Source organism: Erigeron canadensis, chromosome 5 (genome assembly GCF_010389155.1).
Source record: "Erigeron canadensis isolate Cc75 chromosome 5, C_canadensis_v1, whole genome shotgun sequence".
Lineage (NCBI taxonomy): Eukaryota > Viridiplantae > Streptophyta > Magnoliopsida > Asterales > Asteraceae > Erigeron > Erigeron canadensis.
This window is the reverse complement of record NC_057765.1, coordinates 8621608-8647606: the sequence shown is the minus strand read 5'-3', so window position 1 is coordinate 8647606 and position 25999 is coordinate 8621608. Positions and strand designations below refer to the sequence as shown.

Below are 25999 nucleotides of genomic sequence, written 5' to 3'. Positions count from 1 at the left end.
CACATTAAGAACATTCTGATCTTTGAATAATCAAACACATTAAGGATAAATATTTAAGCAGCATGGTTGGATCAGTGGTAAACACCCTTGTCTCTGGAGACAGAGGTCATGGGTTCGATCCTCATCCCATGCAAAGGTTAGAGGGCCTTTTCTACCATTTAGGTAGAAACTGGAAGCAGCCTCTCAACTTAGGTAGAGGTAAGGTCTGCCTACATCTTAACCTCCCCATACACCGTCGAGGTATTGAGGCTCAAAACCCGCGGAAAGCGGCACTGAACAGTTACTTACTTACTTTTTTATTATTAAGGATAAATATTTAATTCTAATTTTATCAGATCATATCAAATAATGTGAACAAAACACGATTTGGGTGGTTTTGTTCCAAACAAATAGTTTGAAATTGATAGTTCTAGAGTAGGTGGATTCTCGGTGGCCCTTTAGTTTTTAATATTAAAATTTGGACCTTTACATAGATCTTGCATACAGTGGACAAATAAATATGGGTCCATTAAAAGGAAAGGTAATGGAGCAGCCCGCATAAATCTGTTCTCGGCCCTGTTTTTATGAAATAGATAGACAAGGCAACTCTATCTTACTATTTAACGACCCCTATTAATCGGCGTATTTTTTTTCGGATTAATAGGGAGTTTTTGTTTCATCGGGATTTTTTAAATAAACATTTCTGATTTGAGTGAGCTCTCTTATGAGGGTCAGGTTAAAACAATATATACTAGACCTCTCACTGTCAAATCACAATACGAATTTTCAAACAAAATTCACCTTTTAAGGTATATATATATATATAAAAGAGATATTTCACTTAAGCTATCCGAGAATAATATTTTAATATTTGTCATACTTTCTATCAAGTTTCATGAAAATACCCAACCTTTTTTTGGAACAGATAAAAATACCTAGACCTGCATCCAAGTTTACGATATCTAATAATATACTAAAACATAATTGAAGGGTTCTTGAGAAAACATGTGACGTAATCCTTAACCAACACGTGTACTTTCTTATAATATCTATTCAATTATTTTACATAATGATATAATAGTTCTAATAATAATAATTTTTTTATAAAGAATTACAGAATCCTAATCAAACTATGTTTTTTTTAATTAAATTATATAATTTTATTTAGATGAAAATAACAATTCACACCCTCTTTTACTATTATACATTGTAAACAAACAAATTACATATATTAATTGATTGCAGCTTCATAATTCCGAATACATTTCTTGTGACAGTTACTTTGACCGCACTTAGGATTACATGGATTGGTTGATGGGCAGATGTGTGATTGGTTAAAACCCCGAATAAAATGGTCTGAATAACCTAGAACTCATGTTATGGTTCGAACCAACGGAGTGAGATTAGTGGTTGGAGTTCTTTTCTTTGAAAATAGAGGTAAAGAGTTCGATCATCATGACCAGCAAGACTGGAGGTCTTTTTCTATCTTTGGTAGAATCTGACAGCAACTTCTTTACCTTTGGTAGGGGTAAGACCGTCTACATTTCAACCTCCCCATACAATTTCGAAAACGATATTGAGAGCCAAAACTCATGAAAAATGACATTGGAGTTACTTATTTCATGTAATGTGTCCGAACAAAACACATGGTTTAAAAGATCTACTTCGTGTTTGTAGAGAGCCCTTGTAATTCATAGGTAATTTTGAATTTTGTATATTTCACATGAATCAAGGAGTTAGAAGGAGTTAGATATTGTAAAACAAGTATTAAAATAAAACAAATAGGATAAGATCTTGACCTTTATATCATGGTTAAATTGATGCACGAAGATTCGTGAATCAATTGATGCACGATGATTTTCATGATGCGTGGTGATTTTCAGTGAAGAAAAACCAATTGTTATATTTGTTTTACTTGAATACTTATTTTATTTTACCTAAAACCTAAATATATAATCTTCTTAATAATATTGCAATGTCGCACTCATTTGAAAGTTATGCACATTATTTTGAGTGGTGGCAATTTGTTCATAAACTTCACGACTGTAATATTTGGACACAATAGATCGATTCTGCTTCATTTTGGCTTTTTTTCTGACAATAGATATCCATTTTATTTAATAAATTTTCACTATAATGGAAAAATTTTAAACACGGATAAAGATATAAATAATTAATAAAATAAAGAATATATAATAGATGTGGATATAACACATCCCGTGTTGCATTACTTTTCGGAATGAACTATTTATTTATATTGTAAGTAAATATAAATAATTGAAGAGAAAAAGTAAATTAATGTATAACCATAAATAAAAAGATGTAAAACACAAACATATAAAAACAAATATGTATGTGAAACACATAAACACATATATACAAACTTTATGTAATTACATAAAATAACAACTATATAAATAATTTTGGGCTAATAGTAAAGCTGACTGGGTTTCTACTGGCTTTCGATCTTTGGACAGCTAACCTTGCCCAATTGGACATTGTTTTATCCCACCCCTAACTATGAAGAGCTTCGAGATAAACCCTTTATCAAATCAAACAGACGTCTAAAGATAATCAGTCTCTGTTCTTTCGATTGTTACAGATCATAGATCCATACAATCCATGCATTAAACATTCATATCCATTTCATGTTCAATATTTATCTATTTAACTTCATCTATTTAAATCGATAATGAATCAGATGGAATAGAGATATTCATTGAATCGATTTACAACCCACGAAAGTGAAAGGAAAAAGAAAAGAAGAAAATAAGAATGGGACAATAGCTAAACTGGTGGACAAAAAATTTTAAGGAATAAATACTTGGAGTAAATATGGAACCAAATATGACCCAGACAACCTACAAACATTTTTATCACGTTTTGGGTAAGAACAACTAAAAAATTATCTAAAAAACAAACTACTTATAATCAATCCATTCTATGTACAGTCTCCCAACAATGATATATCTTCCAACAAAATGTGATAAATTTAAGGAAAAAAAACTACAACAATTAACAACATTTGTTACTCAATAATGATTTTGAATAAGAGAAATTTATTCATTGTATAGATCCTTAATTTCATTGAAAAATTTATTATATAAAAGCTTGAATTTAGCTTTCAGTCTAACTTTTAACTATGAATAATACTTGAACTTATACATTTTATAACATTGATAAATATAGATTACCATCTAATCTGAAACGAAGCTAGAAATTTAGGTCGAAGGAGATCCGATTTCTAAACCCTCATTTTTAAAGATGACTATAGACAAAACTTGCAATGGATGGTTGGCGGCTCGACGGGGCCAAACACCGGCCACTCCTTGCTGGTTCCGCCACTACATCCAACAATCTAGCCTAAAACGACAAACGTGAAGTTGACAACCGACGAGAACCCGAATTTTCCTGCTCACCATCATTCGAAGATCTTGGCGACCTTGGAGATTCCAAACTTCGAATCAAAAGATGTTTCACTGCAGAAATCAAATCCTCGGATTGATCCGTTGGGGGCGAATTCGCAAATTTCTTGCAAAACTTCATATGTCGATCCAATGCTTCCTCTTCCGAATCCGAACACGCTCTTTCCTTCTCATCTTTCACTGCTTCCGTACATAGCCCACATATCCAACGCCCTTGGTTCCTTTCTTTCACGGTTGCAATATATGTCAATGTACACTCTTCCGTTAAACCACAACACTCGCATTTTACACACTCCACGTCCCCACCACCACATCCACCGTCTATTTTAACGGACGTTAGTTGGGCTCCAATACTAGAAGACATTATAATCAACGTTTCCTTCACCATTTATCACAAAAAAAAAAAAAATCAATAAATTTCAAATTATTCTACGAACTATATTACTACTACTAGTAATTAGTAAATCTACAATATATAGCACGTAAAACATATATATGGTTTATTGGTATTAATGATAAAGTATTGGAAAAATAAAAAAGTCAATTCAACTCACCAATTAATCTGTGTAATTGACCAAAAAAACGTTCCAAATAGACTATTTCTTTCACCAAATTTATGAATACAAAAATTATCCTTCTTCTTCAACAACTTCACCACCAATCAATAACAATTTGAAAGATGATAATTTCATACACATTTCAAAAAGCCTATTTCGGCTTAGTTATGTGCAAATATTAATAAACAAATGACTAGAAACTAGATTCAGGGGTTCTATGTGTGTAAGAGATATAGATATATAGATAGATATATATGGATGCGCATTTAATAATACGACAAAGGAATGCCAGCTCTAATCATTTGTTTGTTTTTAAGGACCTGTAAATATCAGTACACGTCAGCATAAATGCCCAAGAAAATTCACATGGGTTACGTATCACACTGCTATATCTTGTCTCGTCAACTTATCTAAGCCGTTGGTTTTGGACTTGTTCCTAGTAGATAAAAAAAATTTTTTCTTTTTTTTAACATTTAATTTTCCTAGTAGATAAATAAAGGTGTTTTTCTCCTTTATTTCTTATTTTTCGTGTTTATCCTTCTGTTTGTTACTTTACGAATTATAACAGTGTAATATCGGTTTTTTACTGTATATATATAAAAAATATTGAGATATATACAGTTTTATATATGTTTAAAGATAAAAATATTATTTTTAAAATTAAGGTCCAGTTTACAAGGGATGAGAAAATCGAACTCTTCGTCTCAAAATGCAAACAGTTTAATTTATACTTAATCCAGCCTAATATCTGTTACGTACTTTACGTAGATTGAATTCTTTTATTTATTTATATAATAATAGTTGTATGTCTTGGATAATTGTGTACGAAAGTAAAGCACTTATGTAAGTAACCTCTATAATAATCCTAGCTAGGATATAGTTTGGGTTCATTAATTTTGTTCAATGGTAATGATCAGCAAGATGTCCATATCATTGTCCTATGAAAACAAACCTTTTTATAATTATAATTTTCTAATAATAGTCATATGGAAATAAAGTTTAATTATTTTATTATGAAAATTAATTCTGAGAACGTAAGAACAATAAGGATAACACGTTGTATATTATAATGGAAAATAATTAATCAACTAAACTTATATATCTAAAAGTTAACTTAAAACTTTATTAAATCGTTTTTTTTAATCTTATTTTTTATTCTTTTATATGTTAATATCCAACAATTAAGTTGATGTATATACATATGAGTTAATTTAATTGATTTTATCATTATCCAATATAACTAGATTAATACTCGGTCGGTGATCGGGTTACTAAGTAAATTCAAAAGCTTTTTATTCAAAATCAACGTTTATTGTGAAATCGAGCATAGTGTTAAAAATAAAGTCTTAAATTTTGTATGTGGTTTAATATAAATTAAGATTGTCAATACTCGATCTTATCCGAAATTCGATATTAAGTTGACCTGAAAGCAATGGTAGGATTGTGAATCTCGGCCCGGCAACCCGTCAATTTGATTTTTTTGGTTGGGGTCGAGTGGACCTTTTTGGTTAATAAGTCAACCAACCAACCCAAAAATATTTAAATTTATTTTTAATAGATAGAACCACCAACTCATTTGATCCGACAACCTAAATCCCATTTGACTTGGAATTAACCCATCAACACACTAACACATATTACTTGAGATCAACCTACCAACCCATTTAACACGTCAACCTAGGGATGTGAACGGGTTGACACCTAGCCCGACCCGGACCGAATTGGCATGCCTCGTAACCCGGGATGGCATGAAAAACGAAACTGAAACCCGACCCGTTAACCTCTCGGGCGGGACGGTTCGGGCCCGGGTTCTGCAGGATTGGGTTCACTCAAACCAGTTTAGCCCAAAATATTTTTTTGTTTCACTATTCATATGAGAAAGATGAAGGAATATAATTGACTGCATCCATTGGAGTCCATGTACGTATTACTGCATCGATTGGCGGCCAACCGATCAACCCACCAATCCATGTGACCCGAACTCAACCCACCATATTATTGTCAACCTAAATTTATTTTTTCATGTTGGTGGTTGGGTTCGGATTGACAGGTCGTTTTGGTTAAGAAAATCGATTTTGATATCAATTCGGGTTCGGATTGGGTATTTTCAACCCACCAACTCGAACTTGTTAGTCTAAACCTGTAATAAATATATTATAATTATATTTATAAATATTTTAGTTATTGTTCTAGAGTTATTTACCCCTATATTAAAAATTTTAAAATCTGTGGTTGATGAAATGGACAGTCGTCAGCTTCACCCGTTTTCTAAGTAAAGTTTATGATCATCATTTTTAAATTTGATTTAAGTGAAAATTTAAATTTTGATTAAGTCGACCCGGGTTAACCCAAACCCGGGTTTACGTTTAGATAATTGACCCGATTTTAATACCATGTCGGTTCGTGTTAGATATTTTAATCTGCCAACCCACACCCGTTATATTTTTTTTTTAAAATAATGGTGGTTAGTATATTAACGTTAAGATGTTCGTCTTATAATATTTAAGACTGTGTAAAATCTTAAATCATAATACATACTCAAAATAATATATTTCGAAAGTGTTTCACTATTTAATCCACATAATGAGTTTTATGATAATGTCTTTTCATGAGTAAATATAGTTGCAGCATAACTCTTCATATTTTATCATAATCAACGATGGTAAAATTAATTGTTTTAATCTATAATGTTCAATCCTGATACAGTGCAATTAATTTTTACATTTTAAAATATTAATCATTATTTGTTAGTAATTAAATGCGTAAGACCGAATATTAACATGGAACTATATTCTGTCTCCTTTAACCCTGATCGATTGCTTAAATTATCTATCTAGCGACGTCAAGATATTTTATAAATTTTATGCGACATCAAGATATTTTATAAATTTTATACTATATATAACAACATAAGAAAATTACTATATTTATAAATGTAATACTTTACTATTCTTAAGTAGTTTATAAAGTAATAATAGTAATAATAACAACAATAATAATAAAAAATAATTAATTAAATCATTTAGGCATGTAATGCTTCAAATATAATAATATTAATCTTATATAAATTAAGTATATAATCTTATAAAGGAGTTTCGTTTACTTTTGTATATATATAATAAAATAATAATAACATTAATTAATTAAGTGACATAAATCACAATCTTAATAGGTGTGTTTGGTATATTTAGTTTGGATTATTAAGCTATAATGTTAGTTCCATAATAATAATAAAAAGGTGTAATTTGAAAAGCTATTTGAGATTTTGGATAAATTATAGATAATAATTAATAAACATTAAAGAGTTACTTTGTTTAGTTAAGTTTGACTTTTAATTTTAAGGGTTAGGATTAACTTGACTATTAATTTGAGTAGCCAAGATTAAAAGATAGCTTTATTTTTTTCTCTATGCTCTACCAACAATATATATATATAATATGTTTATGAGTTCAAATCTCCGGCCTGCAACCAAATGTAGGTCTTATTTGATCACATTATATATATATATATATATATATATATATATATATATATATATGGCAAAAAGGAATATAAGGTTGTCCGACATACTAATATATTATTATTTATTGTTTAACGAATAAATGTCTAGGCTCCATGATTTTTATGCTTTAAAAAATTAATATGTTAGTGTCCGACATCTAAGCTTAGGTACCTAACAGTTTTATATTCTCATCCCTTATATAGTGAAAAGTTATTTTGAGAACTCAAAAAAAGCAAGAACCTTTAAGAACCATTTTGAATTAATCATGGCCTTAGAATTAGTTAATCAATGGATGTAATTAAATTAACATTTATAATTTATTTTAGAATTTAGATTGTATTTTAATAATTAGAAAAGGACTATTTGGTCATTTTGATTTAAGAAAAAAACTGTCATAATTTAATTATATTTTCTAATTCTAGCCATTGGGTAGGTTTGGCACAAAAGCTTGTAGCTGGGGCTGTAGTTAAGGGCTTGAGGCTGGAGCTTGAGGTTGGGGCTGGGGCTGGTTTTTTTTTTCAACTCTTTTCATACGAACTTTTATTTTAAAGACTTTTTGGGGCTTTTAGGAGTTTTTCAGGACTGGGGCTTTTGATTTCTTATGTATTACCAAACAAGGCTTTAATTTTCAAAGGAGTTTATTTTTAAGAGCTAGGAGTTTTTAAGCCCTTAAAAGCCCCTAAAATCCTCTTGCCAAACATACCTATATCACAACTCACATAAAAAAATCATTTCTCTCTTTAAAAACCTAACAGTCGTGATCTATTTTTTTTTTCAAGAGAAAAAATTGATTGCGCAGATCAAGAAAAATGCGAAACAAGGTAAAATGGTAAGATTATTCTTTTCATTATTTACACGTGGATTTGGATTCATTATAATTCCTTGTTAAGATTTTGAAATAATATATATACATTGTGGGTTATTGGCTTTTGCAGAGCAGCACTAGCATATCAAGAATAAATAATATAGAATATATATAAAAAAAACGTTTGTAAATAATGAAAAGAATTGTAAGTAATTGTTATTATTGGTTTTATATTTATTATTAAAAAAAATATTACGAGTATTAATTTGTAAGTGATGAAAAGAATTGTAATTAATTGTTAGTTTTTATTCGTGATCCAATGGCGAGTAACATTAGGATCGAATGGTCGCGTTTGGTTCACAGAATTTGATGGAATTGGAATTAAATTCTATTCCTTAGTGTGTTTGGTTGGTTAACGATGGAGGAATCACATTCCGTTGGAATGTTAACATTCCCTCATTTGATGGAATCTCCATTCCTTAGGGATGGGGGAAGGAATCTCATTTCGTCCCTCACTTGAATCTTCAAAAAATCAAAAACATTCCGTCAAATTTCATTCCTTCATATTCCAATTCCTTTGAAAGATTCCATTTCTTCTAAACACATTCTGCGAATCAAACACGCCCTTATATATTTCTTAGGCTTACGATGCAAGATTTTATTAGGTTTTAATACTTTCTTGTCATATATATTTGGTTAATAATATCCTATTCTCAATAATTTTTCTTTATTTTTTTCTAGGTCTATAAATAACTAGATCAATACCCGGTCGGTGACCGGGTAAACAATCTACCATTTTTTTTTTATTTATATATATAACAAGGTACTAAATTCTTTTATGAAGAAACAAGGACCGTTAAATGAGTTTCAACTTTTGATTACAACCCTTAGATCTAAATAATAGTACCATTACCAAATTTAATATTAAGTAAACACAAAATTAGTCCATCTAATTTAAATAATTTACACTTTTTTGTTTTTCATCACTAATTTACACTTTCCACTATTAATATTTAATCACTAATATTAAGAAAACATAATATTAGTCCTTGTATTTTAAATAATTAAATATTGTATACTTAATTAAATATATATATACGTAGGAAGCCATAGATCAATCAATCAGTGTAATGTGTAAACATAATAAACTTATATATATATATATATATATATATATATATATAGGGGGAAGTGAGTTTGAGGTTGTCTCTCATCTAAGCTTAGATGGGGAACCCCTCATATTTGGTTTTTATAATCATAAAAAACATAAGAGCCATGTATTTATTTAAAATTCAAACAAATTTTTGATATTTGTATGTGAGGGGTTCCCCATCTAAGCTTAGATGGGGGACAACCCCATACTCACTTTTCCCATATATATATATATATTCATGCATGTATGAATTCATATTGTAATTGTACTATTAAGTTATCAAATTGTTTACAATTGTATTATATACATTAAAGTCTTTTAGATTATCTGATTATTATTTAACCAATATAGATAACTATTAATTTATTAATTAAAAAATAATTGATACTAGATTAAACCCGTACGTTGTACGAGATAATTGAGAACATAAATATAAAAACAATAATTGATAGTTACATTATTATTCATAGTTATGGTAATATAAAGAACTGTCAGATTACAACTGATGGAAACAATTAAATTATATTTTATGAATATATGATATACGCCAAGTATATATAAAGCAATTAAAACTTATTATATGTTTATCTCGCGTATTTATATTGTCTCGCGTAATATGTGGGAAAATATAATTTAACTTTTATATAAACAAAAATACGATTTTCTTAAATAATTATTAACCAATTTAAATATTTTATTTAACTTAATCAACATTTGTCTATGTTGTTGATCTTATCAAATTGAAAAACTTATTACTTAACACTTTTTAATAAGTTATTTATTATATGTTTTTCTTAATAAATTTAAATGTTGAAATTTAGGGCCTCTTATAAGATTATATTATGAACTTTCAAATCTTGATTATTGTATTATAATTTGCTTTTACATAAGTGATGTTAATTAAAGTAAATATTAAAAGTTTAGAGGTCATGGGTTTGATCCTCATCCCATGCAAAGGTTGGAGGGCCTTTTCTACCATTTAGGTGGAAACTAGAAACGGCCTCTCTACTTAGGTAAAGGTAAGGTCTGCCTACATCTTAACCTCCTCCATACACCGTCGAGGTATTGGGGCTCAAAACCCGCGAAAGGTGGTACTGAGCAGTTACTTACTTACTATTAAAAGTTTAAAATTTTAATTTCCTAAATATTTTAGTTTTTTAAATTTTTTACATAAACCCAATATTTGTTTCAAATATTATTAATATTAATAACAAAATTCAACCATGATTTTACAAAAATACTTTGAAAAATTCTAAAAAAAGTTATAAGTACATAATCTGAAACTCTTAATATATTAGTGTAAAATTAATTTTAAAAATTCTAAAGGTTAACTATAAACATAAAAAGTAAACTTTCAGAAGGTGAGCAATTGATAAGATCTTAAACCTTTGGAAAATCCATCGGGGTATAAATCACACTTTCGAAATTTGTAGGAGTGGATAATTAAGAGGGTTTTCGATATTATTGGGTTATAACCCAAACATACGTAGTTCAGATGCTAACTACTTTGTTTTGTTAAATTTTATTTATATGTGTATTTATATAAACATTAAACTACGTGAAAATTATAAAAAATGACTAATATAGTTACACTAATTAAAGAGAAGTCAAATCCATATAGAGCTCTTATTTATATTCCGCTAAACAAATCTGTTTATATTGAATTTCAAACTATCACTTGATACAATAATTTGAAGTGTTACTAATTGTTTATACAAACATACATTAACTTTGATCGTAAATGCGATAGTTTTCAATGAAAATTTGCTTATATGCATATTAACTCATTACAACAAGATACTAATTAATTTACATCTTTGGCATCATGATACTAATTAATCTATTTTCAACATCTTTATTTTTGTAGTTGTCAATGTATGATATTATGAAACGATAACTTGTCACTAATTAAATACGTTATCTCGCGTATTACGCGGGACAATAATCTAGTTAATATATGTATTACACATTGAAAACATAAAAAGATCTTAATTAGTTTATTTTAAAAGGTTGAGATTAAAAGACAAAATTATTTTTTTCTCTTGGCTTTGGTAGCCATATATATATATATATATATATACACTAGATATTTTACCCCGCGCGATGCGCGGCTAGTTAAAAAGGTTATTTTATGCATTAATAAATAGCTATTCTAAAGGCTTATTATGTTGAAATTGATTATGTTATAGTTAATGGTTAATTCCTAGATTACTCTGGTCATCTTTTGTCTTTTCTGACATGTCGATATCACAGTCACTAAACCTACTATAGTGATTACACACCAACATTTAACCTAAGATATTTTGATATCATCAACAAATCAAACGTAAATCGATAATGTAGCATGATATCTATATATTCATCAAACGAAATAATATATACAAAGTAAAAAAACTAAACATGAAAAAAATTTAGTTATATAAAATACACATAAATACAATACGAATAAGTAAAAAACTAATAAGATAAATAAGAGAAAATCATTATAGTTTTTGCTGTCAATTATGCTGAAAAGATAGAGAAAAAACCTTATGTAGTGACGGGAAAAAATTATCCTAAACACAATTAGGAAATAAAGTATTTTATCTCCACCAATCAAGAAATTCATTCGTAAAACTCAAAATAACTATTATTATCATTATAAAATAGACATTTTCTGTGACTAGAATAACCAATTTTGGTTAAGGTTTCGGCCAAGAGAACGAAGGAGAAACAACAAAATTGTTTGGTCGTGTATAACCTAATAATATTTTTAAATAAATTTTAAAATTTGATATAGTCTTTGAAGTTGTATATATTATAATAAATAATATTATTTATGTCAAATATCATTGCCAAAATAATAGATGTATTGGACGTCTTCTTATATCTTAATATGGGTTTTGAGTTTTTTTTTTAATTTTGTGTATATAGTTTTGATTTAATATTTTATGTTATATTTAATAAAATAAATTACATTGGTTTGAGAATAAATAGAGGTTATAAGATAAATATTATAAAAAAAGTATGGAGATGCCACGCAGGATACAATCCTATGTGGCAATGTTTAAAGCTAGCTTTAGGTTGAAAGAAGGGTTTTAAAAGGCTAGGATTTTTACTGTTTTAATATATATATATATATATATAGATTGGTATACGACAGAAGAATAACTTTATAAATTAAAAACCAATTGAAAAATACTTCATGATTATGATAGATTAATAACGAAAAAAACTGTAAAACATAATATATGTATAGATAGATTATTATAAGAGGCTATGTAATTTGAGGTGTACGTGTTGAACGTAATATATATAGTTTGATTATGAAGTGTATATATAGTAAATAAAAAAAGAAAAAAAAAAGAAAGAAAAGGTAATAAAATATCATGGATTATGAGTCATGAATTATGAAGTATTTATAATTAAAATAAAAAAGTTAAAAAAATGTCATACAATGTTAGTCGTGATTTTTTATATATGTTTGATTTATATAAATATAAATTATATATATATGCTATTTCTATATGTCATATTTAAAATATATGTATAATTATATTACGAAGTATATTATTTAATGAAAATCTATTAGTGTGAAAAAAATTTGGAGGTGCCACGTAGGATAAATCCTATGTGGCATGTTTAGAGATAATTTTAATTTGAGGTGGATGGCTTTAAAAAGTCAGGATAACTATTGTTTTATTATGTATATAGATATATATATATATATATATATAATTATAATTTCTCATAGAGTGGCTATCAAATGAGAACCAAATTAAAATAAGAACAAATGAGAACACTTAAAAACTACATTTTGATACATTAAAATTCCATAAAAACTGACATAGTGCATAAATAATTATCATTATTTAAGTGTTTAACAACATATTGATCCGTTAAAATAAAAAAAAAATCACGTTTTTTGTTGGATGCATCATTTTGAGAATATGCATCCAAGATGGATGCACAAAACAAAAAACGTGTTTTTTTCGATTTTGACGGATCAATGTGTTGTTAAACACTTAAATAAATGATAGTTAGTAATGCACTATGTTAGTTTAATGGACTTTTAATGCATCAAAATGATGTTTTTAACTGTTCTCACCGTCTTATTTTAAAAGCATTTTCACTAGAGTGTTACCCTATATACATAATTTCTCACAACCCACAACCCATTTGAACTAAAATCGACCCACCAACCCACAACCTAAATGACCCGTTTGACTTAAAAATCAACTCACCAATTTATTTGACCCGTCAATATAAAACTCGACAAGACAACCAGCTAATCCAAATTTTTGAATTTTTCATTAAAAAAAATCATATCTGAAAATTCTTTTCAAAATGCAAACTTCTTCAAGAGAGTTTTTTCATTTGATAAACATAATAAGCTAAACAAATTTTTATTTTTTATTACAATAGGTTAACGTAAACACATTGATTAACATTTTCTGTTGCTCATTCTTTTATGATGGCATACTATGTTAATCTAAAAACCATCTTTTCAATTATGATTAATTATTTATAAATAATCTATAAGTCAACCCGTCAACCATTTGACCCGTAAACTCGACAACTTACAACCCACAAACCATTTGACTTAAAATCAACCTACCAACACAACCCATAACCCAAATGACATATAACATGTTTGATCTGAAATCAACCCAACAATCCATTTAACCTGGCAACTCGAAACTCAGATTTATATGGATTTTTCATAATAATATAAAGTCAATGTTTAAATATTTTGGCGAAACTTGTTCAAAAGAATTTTAATTTGATAAATATAATAAACTAAATGGGCTTTTTTTTACAATACGTTCAAGTAAACACAATGATTAACATTTTTTGTTGCTCAATTTTTTATTTAAAATGACGTACTATCCTACTATTAAAAACTTATTTTCAATTATGATAAATTGTATCCTTTTTATAAATTTTTAAATTATACAATACACCAATGAAATAAATAACTCAACTATAATAACTTAGATATTTTATAAATAACTTCGGCTTTGCAGATTATATTGATGATTTCCAGATATTCAAAAAAAAAATAAATATGGATGCTTTCTTTACTTTCCATGACAAAAATATTTAATTATTTTCATTTCAATTAGTCAAACTTTCTTTCATATGATAACGGAGCATTTATGTTTAAAAGCAAAAACTTGAGGGTAATTACTAAGTTGCCTAGATTAGTTTTTATTTTCAATGGCGAGGATTAATTTTTTAGTTTATTTTAAAAGGTTGAGATTAAAGACAAACTTATTTTTTTCTTTTGACCATAGTAGCCATATATATATATATATATATATATATATATATATATATATAATGAGTAAAACCACCGATTTAACATGGATTGTAAAGATGAAGATGTGATTGGGGATATAAGCATACTTGATATATATGCTTGATTAATGTTGCTTGCATATATATGTGCGAGTATGTTGTAAAAGAATATTTTTTAGTATTTAGTTACCGATAACATGTACATATACACTATATTGCTTTGAGCATATGTGTGCAACTATAATATAAATGAATGTTTTATAAGATTAGTTGTTGATCATATGTGCATGAACATATGAACATATGTATGCAAATATTTTGTAATGAATTAATTTACCAATGAATATTTTATGAGGTTGGTTGTTGATTACGTATGTATGAATGGTGCCAGCAGCACATGGATGCTAGTATTATGTAAACAATGTTTCATAAAATTTGTAGGTGATCACATGTGCATAATAATCATATTGGTGATTACATGTGCATTAAGAGTCATAATGGTGATCACATGTGCATAAAAAGTTATATTTTCTTTATTTTTTAAAAATTTAATTAGTCAATTATAAAATTACAATATTACCCTTATAAATATTGATGGAAAAAGGTTCCTAAAGGTTCTTGCTTTTTTAGGGGTTCCAAAAATAACCTTTTCCCTATATATATATATATATATATATATATTGAAAAGTTATTTTGAGAACTTTTTTTTTTGCAAAAATTTTTCAAATCAAGCCCAACCGATGACTATTCTTTACATAAATATTGTTTTTTGATTATTTTCTGAATAACTTATGTGTAATTTTGAAGTTTATAATTGTGTGGAGGTATGGATTATCATCCGTTATAGGATTATGTGGAGATTTGGATTCTTGATCACATGTGCACGAATATTGCTATGATTACATGTGATCAACTTGCATACATGTGATCATAGCAATATTCGTGCACATGTGATCAAGAATCCAAATCTCCACATAATTGTATAACTGATGATAATCTATGACTCCACACAATTATAAACTTCAAAATTACACATAAGTTATTCAAAAAACAGTCAAAAAAACAATTTTCATGTAAAGAATAATCATCGGTTGGGCTTGATTTGAAAAGTTCTCAAATGTTCTCGCAAAAAAAAGATTCTCAAAATAACTTTACCCTGTATATATATATATATATATATATATATATATATGGTAAGATTCATATGAAATCTGTTCACATATGAACATAACTATTATCTATGTATATATCTGTAAGAGTTTATTCACATATATCATTCATGTATGAACATCAAGTTATAATTAAAGTTTCTCATGGTTATTTTAATTCAAATTCAAAGAGTTCTTAGATAGACCTGACAATTTCCGATACGGACCTGTTAGCACGACACGACACGACCTGGTTTTTTCGTGTTTCGTGTTTGGCCTTAACATGTTAAGACACGATATGACACGATAAGGCAAATAGTATATATATATGGACATGTTAAAGACACGTTAAAGACCTATTAAAGACACGTTAAAGACATGTTAAAGACACGTTAAGGACATGTTAAGACACGATAAGACATGATAAGATACGTTATCAGATCCCTTATCGTGTAACTTTTAACAAGTCTCTTAACAGGTCTCTTATCGTGTAACCTGTTATAAATCGTGTCGTGTTCATGTTTGGAAAAACTGACACGATTAGCTATCGTGTCGTGTTCGTGTTTAACCTTATCATGTTCGTGTCTTATCGTGTCATGTCAGACACGATATGTCAGCTCTATTCTCAGATGAGATCTATACTTCTATATTATATTATAAAGCAAATAGTCTCTGTCTAAAATTTTAAATTTCAACATTTACATTCCTAAAAAATTTCTCTCTTATCTATTCTATATTTATCTAAAATAACTATAATACTCTCTCTATCCTCAAATCTCAACCACTCATTTTTTTCTTTCATCCATAAATCATTTTATTCCTCTAACTAATTCAAAATTTTTTATTTTAAAAACCGTACGTCGATAAATTATAAAAAATTATTTGGGTGTTCCTAAAATTTCTTGCTCTTTCATTAGAGAGATCATTCGATATAATTTTGACGAATTTTTAAATCCGAGGGCGTGCAGAACTCATACGGCTAAGGGTGTTGTCCGTCCGGTAGATCACCCATCACCACCACTGATGCCACCGCCATTATATCACCACCCTGTCATCACCTCCGTCACCGCCGCAACGTGCAAATATCTTTCTCTCGTATATAGATAAATCAGAATTTAGAAACTTATTCCCCCTTTCGCATTCGATGCTCAGAGTTGTCGCTCGTTTCACCCAATGCCCGAACGTGAGACTTTTAGAAAAAAATTGAAGGGTCTCAATCTCTTGTCTAGACCACTACACCAAACCTTATTGGCAATGACTGTGTCATTATGTGATGTGAGGAGCGTAACGAGTTTTGAGTGTTTATATAAATTTTTGAAGGTTTTCAACTTATGCGCACCACTTGCCATTAACATTTAGTGTTTTTGGTGGCTAACGTTAAAAAGACAACAAACATGATAACAAATGCAATTTATATATACTTCTATACTACTATATAAAAATTATAGAAAAAAGATCTGTACTGCAGATTTTACCTAAGGTTAGGTACTGTCACTTAAAAAAAAAGTTACAAATTAAACCTTTGAATTTAATAAACATACATAGCCAACCCTGAATTTTACATAACCTCTCCCGGAATTTTACATAATCCCACCATGCTTATCTAAGATAGGTTTGCAAATTTTACCTAACATTTCCCCAAAAATTATGTCCCTATGTTGAAAAATTAAGATTTTTTGGACATACAAAATTACCCTGTTACCCTTAATGAGTTAACTTACACAATCATTCAATTATCTTTTATATCTATTACTCTTTTAAATCAAATATCTTTATATTAAATACCTACACCACTTAACGCATCTACCGCCACCAACGGATTACTGTTCTACAATATAAAATTGTGGCTGGACAGACTCATATCCTGATGGATTATAAAATGATTGTTATAATGGATTAACGCCGGCGAAAGATGCAAAACCGCTGGGAGACAAGTTACTTGTTTGCGGTGCAAATGAAGAATTACCAGGTGATGGAAACGAAGTTTCGAGTAGGTTTGTCCAATTTTCTTAGCGAGTGATGGAGTTTAACTATTTGTTTATTTAAACATTGTAGTAAATTTTGTATCGGAAATGAAATAATATACTGGAGCTCTTTAAAAAGAAAATAAATAACGATGTTTCTAAATGAAATTAGCTGAAACAATCTATATCTATATACAGATATAAATGCATAAGATGTGAAGTAGTAAAATCTATATATATATAGAGAGAGAGAGAGATGAATATGCATGAGATATATTTTACATGCCTGAGAGTATTTTGCCAACACTACAAGCTTCCAAATGATATCTTGAATTGCAGAAAGCCACAAACAATATCATGATATACAAAAATATTGTTAAAAAAAGAAATAGAAAACATTTGGAAAACATAGATACAAAATAAAAGATTGGAACGCAATTCTCGTGACTTCGTCACCACATGTTCTTCACGAGGAAATGTTATTTGCTGACACGATGAATACACGGCCTAACCAACGGTGTCACACCGTGGCACACCCGTGACACGGCCGTCAGGCATCGTTGGGAGAGGTCTTATATATGTCTAAGGTTAAGAAAAATTTATATAGTAAAAGATAAAATCTACTACATTTGAATGAAAAAGAGATAGAAACCGCTATAAGATAAAAATAGACCACTAACTTCACATGTCGCCATGTCGGTAAGCAAACTACTTGGTATTGATTACTGATGTATAGTTATATTCAGGTTTGAGTCTAGCTTGGACCAGGTCCCATGTATCTTGTTTGCGGGTCACATTAATTCGTTACGAGAGACGAACTTTGCTTTGTTTGATTACTACCTATAATGTGACTCGAAATGTGAGGCTGTGTCAATGGACTCGACCGATCGAACATAATTGACTACTTGAGGAATTTTGAATAAAAGGCTTACCTAAAGAGAAAAAACGACATGCATTTCAACTAGCTAGCTAGCTATAGTGGAACGGAGCAGTCAGTATCGGTCCAGCTGTGTATGATCGACAAGCGAATCGTTTGCATGTGTTGGTGGACGTTATGTTTTTTTTGTTAGGATGTTGTTCTTTTCTAATTAACATGCATATAGAGACAAACATACACATATCATATCTATCATATAATTTCTATATATTAACGACAAATTATCAGCATACATTCATACCTATACTTCCAAACTATCCCGAATATTTAACATGGAATTCACATGTTCGAAATTTACCCAAATATCTCGTTCACCCCAACCCCATAATGTGAGTAGTGTAACTATGTACATTCTTAAGGATTAGTGGTCCATAGGTAAGGTCTTAGACCTTAAGGATATCCATTAGGGTTTATATACCACTTCATACATTTGTAAGAATGGATTATTAGGGGGGTTTTCGAGAGTCCTGGGTTTCATCCCAGGCATGCGTGGTTCGAGCACCGCATACTACCCAATTGGATGTCATTGTGGTGTCTCGAATGTTAACTGATAACTATTAACTACTAATTCGCTGTTAAAAATAAATAAATAAATGAGAGACTATGTACATTCTGATGAGACAGTCATTTTTGGTCTGTCAATTTTGCCCTTGATTGTTATTTTAGTTTGTTGAGTTTTTACAATTTGGTTGATATATAACTTAACATTTACAAAAGTGGTAATGGCACACATTAGGATTCACATACTGTAAAAATGGAAAATTATTCACAACTCCTGAAAAAAGCTTTTCGCATAGTAATGTACAAAACAAAGAAATGAGTAAGCAATTAATCTTTTTTCCCTAAAACATCAGTAAATATGCAGCATCGGTAATTACTCAACAATACATTAGATTCATCTTCTAAGTTGGTTAAACTAAACATATTCTAACTACTTGGGCATAACCAGATTAATCCATAAGTTAGCATTGGTAATGTCAATGAGGAGTCATAAGTTAGAAACGCTTCGTTCAACTAAACATTGCTCAATCTCCTAAGGTAATTCATTGTTCGTTCATGCTTGTTCGACTTGCCTGTATGAGATAGCTCCTAAGGCTGCATTCCTCCATCTGCAATAAACCAGAGCGGATAATTCACCGTTAACAACTTCAGAATAAATCAAGTTATTAGTTATATGAAAGCACATTTGCTGAAATGTAGCAAGGCTGGAATTGCAAGTTGTGTAGCCGGTCTAGGTGTAATGGGTGCCATTGGTTGGCTCAGTCTTTACACCAAAAGTGAAGTTATCTTGTTTCACTAGTCCTTGCCTTTATTAAAATGATTTGAAAGGTTTAATTACACTTGGGGAGTCTTTATAACTGTTTAACCATTCTAAATCGTGTTTTTAAAGCAAGCCCTTTTACACTTCGCCAATTTCACCCATTAGAAGCGAAACGTTACCTGGAGTTGACCCTTGTCACCCTAATTGAGCCAAACTTATCACATCTAGTTATTTGGCTAATATCTTCATGATGATAACCTAATAATGTTATCCGGAGAACATATCATAACCATCTACAGAGGCCAAACAGAAAATGATCTACGATCATTTCATTACAGTTAAAGACATATAGATGGGTAGTCTCCACTCTCTCCATACCTACTTCTAAATGGTCCTACCGATAACGAATGGAAGAACTTCTTTTTTAGAGGATGCAAAACAAAAGCAACATGTCCGTTCATAGTAAAATTCCATTTAGACCATCCATTAGTTAATCATTCAAAATATTTATAGCGATGCCTTTGCCCGTTGATTTCCTCTAACTGATGGCGATGTTTAGATTTTTATAAGCATTACTATACTTTTCCGATCAATCTAACTAGCCGATGACATGCTCTTCATATAGTTAGCCAAAAAGTAAAAGAGTCAGATTAAATATTTTTAACATAATGTAATATTCCAACTCCAAACAAGAATATTCTTACCTGTAAAGGAGCTGTAGAAGCCAAAAAGATTTCACATTCATCAAGAAGAGCTCTTTCATGTAATGCAATATTGGCAAGTTGAGAAGCCAAGAAATGTGTTTTGTCCAACTGAAACAAGCCAAAAATTGAATAAAGCAGATAGACCATATTATCAGAAATTATAAAATAGATAAATATCTTTGATATAAAGTTTTTCTATCGAGTAGATGATGCGAAGTATCACTCCGAATATGCAAAGATACATATTAGAGGTGGCAATTACACAGCATATACTTGGGAATGGGTTGATTTGGGTTCTATTTCGTATCAAACAAGTCGTAATGATTCAATACAAGTATTAATTAACAGAGGAACGGGTCAAAAAGGATGAAGTCAGCAAATCCCATTTTTAATGTGTTCTGCTCCAAATCATTTTCTTTGAGGGTTTATGATCAGTACATACCTTATCTATTAGAAATGAAGAAGAAAATTTTGGCAGGTCCTATTGCAAACAATAATGAGAAATGACTTGTTTCAACCTGAACTAGTTTTGACCCGTTACTCACCTAGCTTCTGGCCCTTTTATACTAGTAAGAAATGGATCTATTTTTACTTCTCTTGATGGACCAGAGAATACGTTTTACGTTATAGACCTGATTCTATGATCTAATGACTATACTTACATCAACAATCAAGACCTAATACATATGAAGCAGACGAGAAAATCTCACCTTTGATAGTGTAGACTGTATACGGGATGTCGTTGCCTGTAGTACTTGGACAGTAGAGAAAACAACCAGCTTCAAATCTTTAATATCTGCCTATGGGTTTTATATTGTAATTGAATGTTATTCAATATGTGAAATAAACTAAGAAACCTTTAGTAGATGACATACCTTAACCCCTCCAATAAGAGGAACCGAAAGACTTCTTGCTTGTAGATCGTTGGTGGTTACAGATAAAGCAGATTCATACTCTTTTCGAATTGACGCCCACTCATCAATAAATGCCATCTGAAGGACAAGATGCCAAAGCGAAATACAATAACTATACTTTTAGTATATAAAAGAAAATTAAATAAATTAAAACTTAATGACTAGAGCAAGAAGTAGTTATTACCAGTTCACATCAGAAATGTGAGTAATGTTACAAAAAAGACATGTAAATTATTAATGGTGAATTATTACAACTAATTCCAACACCAGACCATGGAAGGAATAACAAAGAGCAAAAACACTTCATTTAAGATATTGCACAAATGGGCAGATCAAGGAGGTTGGGTAACGGGTCAGAACATGTTCGGTTGAAAATGGGATTTCTTTGTTGCAAGTCTAACGACTGTGGTTCGCCCTTAACACTTTGACCAAAAATTTTAACCTTTAATATATATAGTGCGTCTTATATGTGTACAGAAAGTATCCTTTTCAGTTAATTTCACTTTTGAAAAGCAGGAGTGGAGAGCTTTTGTGCATTATCTGTACTATGAAGCCATTTGGCTAATTCAATCTACTTCCTTTTAGGCTTTTAGGATAGATCAGAACTTGAACTGATACATCATTTTTACTTCTTATACAACTATCATCATCAATTTTCCCAACGACAAATTAAAAACTTTTTAATTAGTATCAGGAGAAGCTAAATACAAGTTAGACTTTCTTAGATGTGTTATGATTGGTGCTAGTGACCATAAGCTCAAATATTTAAATTAAGACATGATTCATGTGCAAAATGAACACTATCTAGCAATTTGTTAACATGATATTCAACTTTTCTGTCATTTTAATTAAAACATTGTATACTTAAATCTTCAAGGAAAAAAAAATTGTATACTAGATCATGAGATAAAGTTGAGATTAAATATATCAATATACCATCTATTCCTCTCATATAATTTTAATAACTAGAAGAATGACGAAAATGCATTACTTGCCGGTGTAAAATGGCATGGAGCTTTAGCTGTAATATCAACAAGACGCTATCAACTTTCTTTGCAGCTATAGAATCCCGAAGTCCTAAAATAGTTCTCCATGCATCAAATAAAGATTTCTGCATTATGAAATATAATATCTATGTCATCTCAAATTGCTATCAAATGTATGAAAAACTAGACGCATCAAAAATACAAAATTTCTTATATATAGTGAACATGCACATGCCAACTTATGGCAATTTAAAGTACCCGGCATTGTAAAAGGTAGTGATAATATTTCATCTTTCTCGTTTGGTTTCCATATTTAAGTTTCTTTTTTGGCCCATTTTGATGTTCCCCTGAATGTGAGAAGCTGAACTTTAAACTCCTTTCGGTTCATTGATACAATTTAGATACCCCACATTAATAAAAAAGGATATTTATGTTTCCTTTGTATTTCATAAGGGCCTTATTCACTTCATATACATTAAAATGTGAATATGTTGAGAGCTTAAATTTTTAAGAGAAATTTTGTGCAACACGTCAAAGAAGTTTAATCCATGAACAACAAGAACGAGAAGAAGGCAATCTATAGATGGTGAGACCCATACCTCAGCAGTCACTCTTCGAAGATCAAATGCAGCTTCTGCCCTCGCATTAGCAAACTGCCATTGCAATTGTATATTGTGAAGTAGTTCCAGATATTTAGAATCTTCTATGTGATTTGAAACATTCTTTTCCTTTCTAACATCAGTGATCTTTGAGAAAATTGAAAATACATTTGATTTCAAGAAGTGTTTTGTACTAGATGGCTTTGTTAGAGAGGGAATGACGCCTCTAACACGGTGACTAAACCCTTTAGTGGGAAGAGGACTAACCCCTCTGACAGAAGTAGCAATGTGAGTGGGGTTTGTCGTTCCATCGGAGGAGGAGCCAGGGCTTAAATCTCTAGTAGTATCGGTAGGGCTTACCTCTGCAGTCGAGGTATGACCAATCTCATTGTTAGGAGAATGGCCACTCTCGGTAGAGATAGAAACTGTATCTAAATTGGAAAGTTCCCTTGGGCTAGATGGCATGGGGGTATGAAAGTCATGTGGAGGACTAGATGATCTAGACGGAGGTATAGGACTCGCCCCTCTCGCCCTGGGTGTAAGGGAAGTGGTTACTCCTCTTGTAACTAGAGAAGGGTCAACCTCTTTAGTTGAATTCGAAAGGTCCGCCTCTTCAGAAACAGTGGGTGGATCAACTTTTAGAGCATTATCCCTTCCGGAAGAGGGGGTAGGGCTAAGGCCTCTTGTTGCAGGGGTATCATTGACCTCTCTACTAGCAGGTGAAGATGGTTGGGCTTGAATAGAGTCGTCAATTTTCAATCTATTATTCGAAACAAATGATGATGATGATGATGATATATTTGTAGCATCACTTGAAGAATCTAGTGCAGGCTTACTAGCGTAATTGGGCAAAGACGCTTTTCTGACATTGGGCGCCAGCTTAATAGCTTCATCGGGCTGTTTGATACCTTTACTTAAAACATTAGAATTCACTGTTCCAGGCCACCGATGTTGATTAACTAGCCTAGCATGTGATCCATCTCGAGATTTTATATTCTCTGACTGATCAACAGCATGAGAACTTGTTCTGCTAGGCCATCGGTGTTGATGAACTAGTTTAGCATGTGAGCTCTCTCGAGGTTTTATGCCTCCTGATTGACCAACATAATTAGAAGCTGTCGTACTAGGCCATCGATGCTGATATTTAACTGGTTTTACACGTTTCGTGCTCTCTGACTGATCAATAATATTAGGCCCAGTTGTGCTAACATGTAGGTTACCAGTAGGTTTTAAATCTTCTGAGGGGTCAATATCTCTGGAACCTGTTGTGCTAACATCTGCAGCACTAGGCCCTCGATTATTAGGTGAGGCATCAAGATTTTTGGAAATCTCAGATGGATCCTTTTCTCTTTCATCTGTAGTATTACTTAAGACAGGCAACTTTGCAGTCTCCTCATCAGAGGCACTTGAACCGCCCTTTCTTGAATGCCATAAGGAATCTGTCAATCCATTATTTACCACCTTTTTGGCAACAAATCCTACACTATGGACAGCAGTGGATAAACCCCATGACGATTTTGACTTGCTAACATGACGACTCGTTCCATCATTGCTTTCAGCCACATTTGATGCTGGTCTTGGCTTGTCTGGTGATTCGTCTAATTCATTTACATCCATGAATACTGCTCAAATCCCACCATATCGATACCTGCAGTTTTGCCTAGCTCGTTTTGTATGAACAACCAGCATTTTCAACAAAAAACTTATTACTCGTATGACTTTACAAACTAACAGTATTTCCATTGCCTTGATGTCATATATTCACATATTAATTAGATTGTGAAACATATTGGCAAGTGTAACTAAAATAAGACCTGCATCAAAAGTGGATCATGTATCTCTATCTACCAAAATAGGAACAACACTTGATATCATACCACCAAAAAATTAACAATTAAATTTAAAAGAATTTCAAATAAAAACTCAAGTTTGTATTATAACACCACTAAGTGACTAAACCCCTTCTCTTACACACTATTACATACGCCGTCGTTGTTACCCCAACCTTTAGGCCGTGTGTCCTTGTTACACAACTTGAAACACATTCGGTTCTCATGCATTACGCATAGGCACACTTCTAATTTCACTCTAAATGTACACAATTAATGACTTTAAATGTTTAGACTTAAGATTATCTTTTACTTAAATTGTGAAAATAATCGAAATCCTTAAAAATATATTAACAATACAACTAGTTCTAATTAGGCATCAGACACATCAATCACAATTTATACAATTAATCATATATAATCAACAACCCTATATTTGACATAATGAAATTAGAGAATAAAATCATAAGCATTTGATAAATGAAATTATAGTAGTTATTATTATGTGAATTGAAGAACAAAAGTATGTTAATGAAATATGATCGAGAAAGAAGTTAATCTCACCGGTAATTACGTAAATTGCATGCATAAATGTGCGTAAATAATCACATTCCGGCGAATTAATTAATCATATTAGGAGGAAGAATCGGCTAAAAAGGGAATAACGTTGCAACCGCGGCTTTTGATGAGAATGCTGACGGGAAACCGATGGCAATGTATGCCTTGCATGGACATGGAAACATGCGCGCAAGATAATAACGAAATGATGGATGTATCTTATTTATTTTTCTTTTTTTCTTTTATTATTATTATTATTATTTTTTGAATAACTTTGATGTAGTTTTTTTGGCCCATAATCATATACGAGTATATCCGGGATAAACCCGGGTCACCTAATAAAAACTTTACAAACAAAGATATATAATTATTTATATTATTTGTTGATATGCTTTTTG

The 25999-nt window shown here is 30.5% G+C and overlaps 2 protein-coding genes across 2 annotated transcripts; both read right to left on the bottom strand.

Annotated features, from left to right (window-relative positions):
• Positions 1-3342: 3342 nt before the first annotated feature.
• Positions 3343-3792, bottom strand: LOC122601131. Its single transcript, XM_043773899.1, has one exon. The coding sequence runs from the start codon at positions 3790-3792 to the stop codon at positions 3343-3345; it is 450 nt and encodes a 149-aa protein (XP_043629834.1).
• A 15783-nt stretch (positions 3793-19575) lies between these two features.
• LOC122601130 (AUGMIN subunit 8-like) lies at positions 19576-24831 on the bottom strand. Its single transcript, XM_043773898.1, has 7 exons — positions 23215-24831; positions 22621-22740; positions 21814-21822; positions 21591-21707; positions 21426-21515; positions 20716-20823; positions 19576-19859 (listed from the first exon to the last, which is right to left on the bottom strand). Exons 1-7 carry the CDS (start codon positions 24829-24831, stop codon positions 19794-19796), a joined length of 2127 nt encoding a protein of 708 aa, XP_043629833.1. The 3' UTR covers positions 19576-19793.
• Between the last annotated feature and the right edge of the window lie 1168 nt (positions 24832-25999).